Below are 12,532 nucleotides of genomic sequence, written 5' to 3'. Positions count from 1 at the left end.
GAAACTGAATAGGTTTAGAAGTCAAATTCTCCAGAAACCTGAACCAGACCAGTGCAAAGGATAAACTTTCCAGAATTGTGAATTTGCCGAAGATTCCGATCTTCCTCTTGACTGAAATAAAATACAGCTTTAGAAATGTCGGCTAAAGTGAGTATAACTGACTCGGCTGTTGTTAAATATTTGCGGGAGGAAATGTGATTGTTTTCATCGTGTCTTCGTGAATCAATCATCATTCATAACAAAAATTTGATGCATGTTGATGATGAACGGTCGTGGGTCGATTGTGTCTCCTCTACCCGTGCAGAATTCTCTCTCGACTGGGTGGGCCCCGGGAATATTTTATGCTCCTATTGACTAGGCTTAGGACCTTGAACATTGCTGACCTGGAATAAATTTGGGTTATGTTTACATACCAGTTTCCTTCTGCAATTTTTCACAGCAGGAAGTTTGTAATCTTGAATTGTGTTTTGTAATAAAGTAAGGTTTCATACAAAAAAAAAACCCCACACATTTTAATGACAAGCACTTTGCATTTGATGATTGTCCGATGATTGGAAACTAGTTAATGCATTTTGGAAAATACTCTTTTTCAGTTTATGAGCGTGTATAGATTCTGAATTATTTATAAAATATTATAAGGAAGACTTTGAATAATTTATGATCATTGATAATAATATTTTGTTGAGTGAATTAATTATTGTTTTTGTTTAACTTTTGACAATTCAAGATATTAAAATTTGTATAAATAATTATTGTTCATTTTAAATTACATTTTATCGAATGACAGTTTCCCAAATATCTGTTACACAAATGGACAAATGTCTTCAGTTCGGTAATTCAAAATATTGAACTTTTACAAAATGTGGTTGCTGACTGAAGTATAAACACAGGTTGTTCTTTCATCTTTAGACTGTTGTCAGAAAAGCGGTCTCATGTTTACGATACTAAAAATAAATATTTATTTAAAAAATACCTCCCGATATCCCAAGTTTTTTTTCATGTAGGCCCCTACTGACTACACAGTTGAAAATAAAAATCTCCATTTACCTTGCTTTATTTGTCATTTTAAACCTAAATAAAACTACACATGATTTATGATAGGGCGCCAATACTTTTGAATTTACATCTTTTCAATATCATGTCATTTAAAAAATGTAAAATAGGTCGGTCTAAATTTTGGGTTCATTAATAATAGATTCTAAAGGAGGACTGGAATGGAATTGAATAAAGTCCCTGCATTTCAAATTATTTCAATTTTTTTTTAAGGACAACAAACTGGCAATATTCTCCAATCTCCATTCCTTATAAAATATACATTTAAGAAAAAAAGTTATTTAAAAGATTTTTTTTCCAGCAGTCTGATCAGAAGCTTTTAATTTCTTTACTCTCAAACATTAAATTTCCTTGTTTCCAAACTGCTGTGTTACTGCACACTTGCTGCCAACTCTTAAAAAGAATGTAAAATGACTCCATTTTCTTCATCGTTTTCAATGTTCAGAGTAAGCTTGGACGATATCATGATATTATCGAATATCGCGATATGAATTTGGAAACGATTTCGATATCGGATCGATTTGGTTTTAATCGAAATGTTTATATATCGCGATATATCGCGATATTGATTAAATATCGCAATATCACGATGTATTTCCTAGCTGAGACATCTTGCACCCCATAGGTTTGGAGTAAAACCAGAAGAATAGGTCATCAGAACACCTCTGTTATGCTATGACTGTCTCTTCTACAACTTTCACTTGGAGTTTAAAGACTGATGATGTCAAATCTAATAAATCGCGATTATATCGAATATCGTGATATATTGTCGGCGATATATCGTGAATAAAATAAATCGATATCGCCCAAGCTTAGTTCAGAGTTTAGGCATATATAATAACATTGGGGTTGCTAGTTGCGATAACGTAGGAGGAGGGTTACGTTATGGGCCTCTTGGCCGACAGGTGACGGGTTACTATATCGCAACTATGGGGTTACCATGTTGTTTTGGTTTACAAATGAGACATTTTTTTAAATAAGAAAACAATGCATTTATTTTGATGCTGGGGTTGCATGAGTCAAACAATATATTTATTTTATTAGAAAATAAATACACCATGATGTTAATTTTTGTTGTTGAAACCAGCTTATATTGTGGCCTTTGTATTATTTGGAGAGCCATTTGGAAATGTAATTTCACGCAGGTAATTTCACGCAAGGGTAGAGTCACAGTTTGTCATCAAATGATTAAAACATGTTGACAATTGAAGAGTCTTGGCACGCAATAGTAGCAAATGATAATGATGATCAATCTTACGTTGTGTACACATTATTGTAAGGGCAAAAAAACAGTTTATTTATCCCCGATGCAATAATTAACATTTAAAATTGATAGTATTGTTGGCGGAGCAACCATGGCAAAATCAGACAAGAGCCGGATCCTATGATCTTTGTATAACATGTGGTACATAAACCATATTGTGGACTTCCATAGCAAAACAGCCGTACTAAAAACAAATCTAATAGATGTTAAATTTGCATCGGGATAAAGAATATTAATTTTTTTTTTTAGTACTGAGTATACAGTGCTACACACATCGGTGTATATGGGTAACACCAAAAATTAATAAAAACAAATCCTTTTTAGAAAAGCAACATAGATTTATAAAAAAGTTGTTATTTATGACGAAAGTGTAAAAGAGGTCGAGATAGTACATTCACATCCATAAAATGCTTTTGAAACTTTGAAATAGGAAAAGCTCATTTTTTAAATATTTTTTTGTAATGCAAGTTCGCCCAAAACAAGGCTAAAAGCCACTCTAGGTAAAGGGCTACAAGGAAGAAAACATAGAATTGTAGTAACTCAGTGGAGCTGAAGGTAGGAATTGATATGCCTCTTAAAAGATTGAATATCATATAGGATGAAGGGAAACATGCACCAGGCAAGGAGTTCCAAAGAGTTACAGTACGAGGGAAAAAGCTACTGGAGTAGCTCTTTGTTCTACACCTCGGCATAGCCACAGTTAAAATCCCTCTTAAAGTTAGGCCTACTGTATTAAAAAAAACTCTCGAGATGCTGTTTTCCCATGGAAGAGCCCTTTCATACAGAAAGGCTTATGTGTGTTGTCATATCAGCTCGGCTGACCATCCCTTCCTTATGAGATAGCAGAGACAGTCTTCCTGCATTCCAAACATAACAAGATGCTACCCACTGAGCGAAAACAACCCTCAGTGAAAACATCAACAGACAGACAGGCTGGGATGACATCATCGGTGATGGCAGTTCGTTCAACTCCCTGTGTAGATGTTTTTCTTTAGAAGGGGATGGTTTCAGACTTCACTGGGTAGATTTGACAAAGAGTTAAGACTATGTGTAGTCCTATCTTGAGTGCTTGCCTAACTTAATATTTTAATATCTCCTAGGACTAGTCCTCAGTTAGGAATACATCTTTGTGAAATCGCTTTAAACTACAGAAACCTGTTGTAAGCTTCTTGATTTAAAGAGTGATTTACCAAATAAATAACCTTCCCTTTAAAACCATGTATTGTGTGTGTTTTCCCTGGAGTTTTCCCAGGTTTGGCAATCAAGTGTCAAAAGGTCATTCAGAATTCTCTCAGGAATTTCGAGAAATGTGATATTATTATGACCATCTGTGAATACTTTATTTTGTCTGTGTAGTTAGTTGTGTTGTAGGGTGAGATACCCAGTTTCTCACTGTGTAAACCTAGTTGATTTATAATTTCAATATATAAACCACAAGGGAAACTGACTGGGTAAATTTGTAAATGATTTTTGGGGTTGAACAAAGAATTGACTAGAGTGGGACTCGAACCAACGACCTCCGGATTAACGTGCCGGCGCAACTGAGCTATCTAGCCCTATATTGGCATCGTCCCTATTTTGTCAATATCTTTGTTCGGGGTAACTTTGCCCCCTGTTTTGTGTAAATATTTTCATTACCTGGTACATTATTCAGGCTTTTCAAATTGTCGAATTTGCAATGTGAAGACAGTTTAGTTTGAACTTTCAGTTTGAACTTTTTTTACATACATTTTTGAGGAGGGGGGGGGGATTGTTTATAAAACTCATTCATATTGATTAATAAAAACACACAAAATATATATTTTTTTAAATAGAAAGAGAGTAAGTCCGACCAGCAGCTTCATCTTGCCGCCCTACAAGGAAATCTTTCTCTCCTCAGGAGGACACTTGATGGAGGCAAGGTCCACGTGGATTGCAAAGATAAGGTAAGACTAGACACTATTGGTAGTTGTCAACGACCAGTCTTCATACTTGGTGTTACATCTCAACATTATGTATGCATAAAATAACAAACCTGAGAAAATTTGAGCTCAATTGGTCGTTGAAGTTGCGAGATAATAATGAAACAAAAAACACCCTTGTCACACGACGTTGTGTGCTTTCAGATGCTTGATTTCGAGACCTCAAATTCTAAGTCTGAGGTCTCGAAATCAAATTCGTGGAAAATTACTTCTTCCTCGAAAACTACATCACTCTAGAGGGAGCCGTTTCTCACAATGTTTTGTACTATCAACCTCTCCCTATTTCTCATTACCAAGTAAGGTTTTATGCTAATAATTATTTTGAGTAATTACCAAGTGTCCACTGCCTTTAAACGTTGTTAAATTAATTTGTATTATATTACACTAGAGTGTCGTGTGTCAACCAACATTACATTGTAGAAGTCCTTGAGCTACACACATAAGTTATTTCATGGTGGACATTGAGATGATGGGATGCCAATAATGAGCTTTTAGCATTAAAGGTATTGGACACCTTTGTTAATTGTCAAAGACCAGTATTATCACTTGATGCATCCAAACATTTTGTATGCTGCATAAAAAAGCAAATCTGTGAAAATTTGTACTGAGTTGGTCATTAAAGCTGCAAGAGAATAATGAAAGAAAAAAACACCCTTGTTGCACAAGTTTGTGAGTTTCAGATGCATAATAAAAGGCCTCAAGTCTTTTATTATTTGAGTGAGAAATTATTTCTTACTCAAAAACTACGTATTAAGAGGGAGCTGTTACTCACAATGTTTTACTACCAACAGCTCACCATTGCTCGTTTACCAAGTAAGTTTTTATGCTTATCGTAGTGCCTTTAAGTCAACAGTGTGACATCAATCAATTATACCACCAGTTCACTGACTTCAAGTGCAATTTTTTATCCACGGTCGTAATGAGCTAAGTAAGGATTATTGATTAGAGTCAAGGATTCAGGCAAAATGTACATGTACTGGCAGTTAATTTACCAGTGATTGTAAGTTGTTTGTTAGCTTTGCTTTTTTGCGACTGAACCTTTAAAAACAAGTCATCGTATCGGCGTGAAGTGATAGTATCTTCAAATTGTCAAAATCTAGGTCTCACAGAATCCTTTGCAGAATGTTTCTTCCAGGTAATTATTAATGTAGAAAAACTGACACCGTTTTAATAACACCGTATAAAAGATGGAGGTAGAAATGGGCGAATTAGTAATTTCATTGTTTTGTCAATTATTCAGTTCAAGATGAGAATTCTTAATTTCTGGACAGGAAATACCCTGCAGCTGTTTTTTCTCTCTCTAATTTCAATTTTGTTTACGAATGTGTTCATTTCAGAGCATAATGAGTAACGGTTTAAGGAGTTCTCATGAATGATTCATAAAGGACTCTGAATTATTCATTTCAGAAATTACCATCACTGTTAATTCTAGGGTTGTTTCATTAATTATTCATTTCAGGAAGGGACAACACTGTTTAATTCTATGGTAGTCTCATGAATTATTCATTTCTGAAATGACCATCACTGTTAATTCTATGGTTGTCTCATGAATTATTCATAAATTTCAGAAATGACCATCACTGTTAATTCTAGGGTTGTCTCATGAATTATTCATTTCAGAAACGGCCATCACTGTTATTTCTATGGTTGTCTCATTTGAATTATTCATTTCAGAAATGGCCATCACTGTTAATTCTATGGTTGTCTCATGAATTATTTATTTCAGAAATGGCCATCACTGTAAATTCTGACTATGGTAAATTCTGAATTATTCATTTCAGGAAGGGACAACACCGTTAATTCTTGCCGCAGCGAACAATCATCTCCATTGTGTAAGGGAACTTCTCGAACAAGGGGCACAAGTTGACGAAAGAAGAAATGTGAGTAACTTAATTTCATCACCATAACTCTAAACAAAATAACTAGGATACCGGTTACAAATGGTACACAAATGACATGTAGTATTTTTACACTGGTAACCTTATTCTGCTAAGCATAATTTTGTTGTGCTTAGCTACTTTTTGTTCTGGAGCAGCTCAATACAATCATACCCTGGCTACTGAAGGATTCTGTGAGTAAAGTAAAAGCGCACAGTTAACTTGTCTACTTAAAATGAAGGTCATAAACAAAATAATCGGGACACCAGTCATACATACATGTATATTGACTGGCAATGAGGTAAATAGTGCACATCTATTCCCCAAGTTCTGTCATAGAAATTAAGGGACCGTCCTCAAAGTCTATGCATGCGTAGATGATGCCAAATGTCAACGTTACTGTCGCAGAACCATCCGCCGTCAAAAACAAAAGCTCCCTATAATCTCAGCCCTATAAAACCTTTAAATCCTGGTAGGTCATTATTTGTATGGATTCGCCAGCCTAACTGCCATGGCTGTTAAATAAACACAAGGAAACAAGATGTTAGCGTGTTTTGTAGTAAAAACCGGAGGAAATACAGAAGCATTCGTTGCAAAGTCAAAAACCGGAGGAAATACAGAAGCATTCGTTGCCAAGTCTAAGTTGTCCCAGGTCATCAGTCCGATTAAGGAAACACACCATAATGTACTTGAGTATGTTTACATAATGTCCCATGGACAGGATACATGTTTTTATTAGGCCTAAAGAATGACATTGCTTTCCAGTACAGCTTCCTGTCTGAACACTGTTTATTTTTCCACCATTTGTAAAGGGAGAATGATTACTTTTAGTTGTTTTGTCTGTTAAAAATAAATAAATATTCATAAATACCTCAGACAGTTTCGCTATTCCTATTGGTTGAGAGCGCGTCACGTGGGGGTGTTTAAATGGCTGATAATGACAGCAATATGGGTAATTCTCAATATAGTGCGCCCTCTTATAACCCTGAAAAAAACCTTTTTCTCAAAAAGCAGTCGTTGTACCAAAAAGTTGTCCACTTTAACTCATGAAACATTTACACTGTGAAGATGGCCTCTCCTCGACAAAGTGTAGAAGGCAAACTGTATTGAGAGCTGCACATTATCAGGTTCTAGCTGGTTCTAGCTGGTTCAAGCTTTCCTCTTTTGTCTTCTTGTGAGTGTTACAAAGTTTGTGAATATGGGCTCCCCTGGACAAATTGTAGAAGACGCACTGTACTTTGAGTTGCAAATGATCAGGTTCTAGCCAGTTCTACTTGTAGCTGGTTCAAGCTGGTTCTAGCTGGTTCAAGCTGGTTCAAGCTGGTTCAAGCTGGTTCAAGCCGGTTCAAGCCGGTTCAAGCCGGTTCAAGCTTGTTCAAGCTTTCCTCTTTTGTGAGTGTTACAAAGTTTGTTTGTACACATACTACAGATCATTCCAGACTTCAATGATCTAATGTTGTTTGCTTTGTTTATGTCTTATGCTCCTTCAGACAGGGACGTGTGCTCTCTTCTTCGCAGCTCAAGGTGGTTTCTTAGAAATAGTCAAGGAGCTACTTGAAAAGGAAGCAACAGTCGATCTACCAAGCCAGGTACCAGATTTGTTTTTCTTTCTCTGCTGTTACGCAACAAACTACTCAAATCCATCCACCAATGGAACTAACTTTTTTCAAACTACTTTGTTCGTGTTCCATATTGTGATTGGTAAATTTATTCAAGGAAAGGTATGCATTTAGTTATCACTGATTTTTTTCACAGGTCTCGCCGGAAATTACTGAGTATACAGTGCTTACACACATCAGTGTATCCCCGATGCAAACTTAACATCTATTATAATTTTATGTTTTTCAGGATGGTGGCACTCCACTGTTTGTCGCTTGCCAGTGTAATCACCTGGATGTAGTCAAGGAACTAGTCGGGAGAGGGGCAAACATACACAGAACTATGAACGTAAGTAAAGCCGTATCCGAATTGCCGGCTACATCAGGGGCTACATCTAGATTTCTGCGTCAGCATGCATTGAGGTATAGGATGCCCTTAGCAACACCCTTAGCAACAGCCGTAGCCGTAGATGTAGAAACCAATTCAGATACGGAAGACAAATTCCTTGCTTAGCTGCAACAGGTTACCAGCCAAAGTGCCATATGGTGTTTCACTGTTTTAACAGGTTCCCCACTCAAAAACAAAAATTGCTGAGCAGTTTTTTGTTTCTGCCTAATAGCCTTACAGAAGTGGGCCTTGGCGTTGACCAAAATTTGACATCTGCTTTAAAATGCAGGGTTGTAGGTTCAAATCCCATCAAGGACCAATTTCATAGAGCTACTTGCATGTAAGCCAAAAAAAGTAGCTAAGCTCCTTCAGCAAAAAAGTATCTAAGCTCAACCAAATTATGTTTCTAGAGTAAGGTTACCAGCCGAAATATTACATCACATGTCCAATCCGTGACTGGTATCCTGCTTATTTGTGCTAAGCAGAACAAATTTAAGCTCTGCTCGGGCCTCGTAAAGCACTTAGAATGCAGTGTTTATCGTACGTATCGGTGGATGGGTAAAACCAAAATGAAATTATATTCTTTGTGGGTTCTCTCTTGCACAGGATGGTGCGACCTCTTTGTTCATCGCGTCTCAAAATGGTCACTACAACATGCTCAAGTTTATACTAGAAAGAGACGGTGATGTTAACCGACCAAGATTGGTAAGATTTTTCTTTTTTTTCTTTAAGATTATTCTTGTAGTAAAACAAAGTGATTCTCAAAAAAGTGACTTGCACTGTAAGCTGTAGGCTTGATTAATACCATTAATTGTGAATTAACTCGGTTTTTGTTGTATTTGATTTTTCTTAGGATAAGGCCACTCCTCTGTGGATTGCTTCTCAGATGGGACATTCAGATATCATTAAGGAGTTACTCGCTCATGGTGCTAACATTGATGCGTCAAGGGAGGTAAGAAATATTGACTGGTTGAGAGATGGGTTGGGGGTGGGTTGGTTATAAACCTTTCTTTTGCAACGTCACAGCCCGTTTTTGCCAACCGAGGTTGGAAAACTATGGAAAGCCATCAATGCAAATCAAAAACAAATAGCCATAGCTAATAGAAATATAACACAAGTATTCAAAAATATGTTGAATTTGTTAGCAACAAATCAACAATTGATCCAGAACCCAACAAATTCATCCTAAACTGTCTGTCAAGCCAACATATTCCGATGGGGGCTTGGTTCCCAAGTCCAGCTTGTGAGTGTGGTGCAGCGGAGCAAACAGCAGATCATATCATTACAACCTGCCCCCTTTTTAAACCATCAAATGGTACCCCGGGGCTAATAGATGTGTATGAGGCGACAAGAGAGTGTCTGCTTTGACATACATTTACTCGAGAAGAAGACGACAAAAAACTCATGAATTCTAATTACCATTCATGCGTATTCATGTTTGATTGACAGGACGGTGCCACGCCCCTCTTCAAAGCAGCTCATAAGGGTCATGTCGACTGTGTTTCTGACTTGGTTAGTCACGGTGCGTCATTAGGACTTCTAGAGGTGAGCAATATAAGTATTCCGTTATATTTTGAAGATGATGTTTTTATGTCGGGCATTAAACTCTTCCTACTTTAGTCTTAACTACGATTTTGCCCGTGGGGGAAAAAAACCGAAATTAAATAACCTGAAAAGTCTATTAAAGCCAACACCATATGCTCATGTAGACCAGCCCCTGTGTTCTCTCTCAAATATTCCCACTAACATGTACGTCATGCCTATACATTAAATTATAAGATCAAGAAAAGTAGCTTTTTTTGTCTTTCTTTTCTTTGGGGTTTTAAGAAACACATTTTTTGTTTCATTCTACAGAATGGTGAGAGTGCGTTACACGCAGCAGCATTATTTGGTCATCTTAAAGTAGTCAAGCAGTTGATACAAGCAGGAGCAGACGTCAATCTTAAAAACAAGGTAAAAATAATAATAATAATATTTATAAACCAGCGCATATCACTGTGAGGTCCCGATGCGCTGTCAGCATTTTCCTACAAGGTAAGCCTACATGTAAAGCTACGAGTTGAAGTATGATCATCGGTCAATGGCTTCTCCTCACCCAGGGGTAGAAATGAGTACCTGTGAGGTTATAGGTTCATAGGGCTAGATAGCTCAGTTGGTAGAGCGCCGGCACGTTAATCTGGAGGTCGTTGGTTCGAATCCTACTCTAGTCAATTCTTTGTTCAACCCCCCAAATCATTTCAAAATTTACCCAGTCAGTTTCCCTTGTGGTTTATATTGATAAAAAAGCCATTGTAGTGCCATGGCAGCTCAGGGCTGTATATATTGTACTCCCCAGGGAGCTGAGAAAGATTAAAGGAATGCTATTGGCCCAATGACCAGGGCACTAATGTAAAGCACATTGATACAGTAATTGTAAAATGCGCTATCTAAGAAATTGCTATTATAATTTTTCCATGTAGGAGGGCGCCACAGCGTCGGAACTTGCCAGGGACGCAGGGTATGACATCATCTCCGACTTCCTCTACAAGTCCAACTACTCGCCTCATACCATGGTCTAAGAGAATCTCTCACTTAGCAGAGAACAACACTTAGCAGTAATCAACACGGGAACTAAACAAGTTTATAACTACACAGCATTGGGCTAGTGACATATTTCTGCTAAGAAGATATTCCTTTTCTTACTTAGCGCGCTTGTCTCAGAGAATCAAGAGTCCGACATCTTCTCATTTCAAGCTCCATTTCGTAAAGCTCATCCGCAGAGAACAACAACACCTCGTAACAAATATTTCTGCTTAGCAGTAATCGGCTCAGGAACTGGTCAAATTTATAACTACACAGCATTGGGCTAGTGATTATACTTCTGCTAAGAAGATTTTCCTTTTCTTACTTAGCACGCCTGTGTGCACTCTGAAGCTTTCTGAAATTGAGTGCAATACCCTCCATTAAATGTCATAGCTCTCCAGTATTGGAAACTTATTGAAAATTATTTGTATTCCGAGTGTAAATTTAGCCTTTATTGTACAAGAGTATATCGTTGTTTTTTGTTATTGTTGTGTCAACTAAAGGCCGGTTTATAGTCGGCCGTGCGATGGAAATCTTGCGCGCGATCGCAAGACTGAGGCCTGAAAACTGTGTCTTTTTATGATCGCGTCAAGATTTCCATCGCGCGACCATCGCACGACTGACTATAAACCAGCCTTAATGTAGCACTTTCGTTCATGTTAAGATGGAGATTTATTTATTTGTTTGCTTTTCTCAGTTAAATTTTGATTTTGTTTTTTTAGTTTAAATTAGTTTAGAAAACCACCAACAGTATGTGAGAAATGTTTTTATTTTTATATGTTCATGTCTTCCATGAGTGCTTGCTGATGCTCAAGCCATACTTTTACAGTTCTTTCATTATTTTTCCTCAAAATTGTCCTCATTTTAAAAAATTTTTCTCAACAGTACATTTATTCACAGAATAGAGGTTTTTTTATGTAGGATTGTTTGTTTTTTGCTGTGGATAGATTTTTATTGTTTTATCACATTTATTTAAATGTCTGCCCAGTTATGGTCACTTTTGTTGAGTTAACCATTCTTTTCTCAGGGGTCTGGTTTGGTCAACTGTTTCTTTCTCTGCTTTTCATCTCTGTGGACCCCAGTTCATTACAGTCTGACAGTTTGGGTGGTACTTCTGCTAAGCAAGAGTTTCAATGCTTAGTGATTTTGTGTAACTAAGAGCTTTTTGAAACTGGGACGAGCAGCCGATTTCACGAATCGCTAGGATTAATCCTATCTCGAGTTAAGACGAGTAACTCGTCCTAACTAAGGATTAATCTTAAGGTTTACATGTTACATTGCAAGGCTGGGACTCTTCCTAAGTCCTAAGATTAATCCTAAGTTAGGAAGGGTGTGGTGAAATCAACAGCTGGGTCCTTTTTAAAAACAGTTATTTGATCTATAATCTTCTCATTTTGAGAATGCCATTTTGTATTTTTTTAGGAAGTGTGGGAAGTTTGTTTGCCAAGTTTATTTAAAACCAACTAGGATTTTGTGACAATATTAGCAGTTACTTTTGTTTTGTTTGTGTTAAGATAATTTCCTTTAAGGAGTAAAAAAAAAAAGAAGGAAATTTGTACAGTATTAAATATAGAATAAAAATGTATAATTGTAAGAAAAAAACATTATTATTATTGTAAAAAAAACCCAAAACAAACAAACAAACAAACAAACGTGTAGGAAACACCTACGCGGAGGCTGAGCTGTTTGTTTGTGGCCAACTGCTGTTAGCGTTGTAGTATACAAATATTGAGTGGCTCATAGTGGATTGGAAGGAATTTTACCGAGCGATAATATTCCTTCCATTCCACGAATTAAAGCCACTCAATATTTGTTTTATATAACTGACA

The 12,532-nt window shown here is 36.8% G+C and overlaps 1 protein-coding gene across 1 annotated transcript; it reads left to right on the top strand.

The window, feature by feature from the left end:
- Positions 1–47: 47 nt before the first annotated feature.
- Positions 48–11,958, top strand: LOC117304509 (ankyrin repeat domain-containing protein 29-like). Its single transcript, XM_033789016.1, has 10 exons — positions 48–147; positions 4,132–4,242; positions 6,060–6,158; positions 7,646–7,744; positions 8,004–8,102; positions 8,748–8,846; positions 8,995–9,093; positions 9,591–9,686; positions 9,996–10,094; positions 10,601–11,958. The coding sequence occupies exons 1-10, from the start codon at positions 136–138 to the stop codon at positions 10,697–10,699; spliced, it is 912 nt and encodes a 303-aa protein (XP_033644907.1). The 5' UTR covers positions 48–135; the 3' UTR covers positions 10,700–11,958.
- Positions 11,959–12,532: the final 574 nt, after the last annotated feature.

This window comes from Asterias rubens, chromosome 21, assembly GCF_902459465.1.
Source record: "Asterias rubens chromosome 21, eAstRub1.3, whole genome shotgun sequence".
NCBI lineage: Eukaryota > Metazoa > Echinodermata > Asteroidea > Forcipulatida > Asteriidae > Asterias > Asterias rubens.
This window is presented reverse-complemented; position numbering and strand designations above follow the sequence as displayed.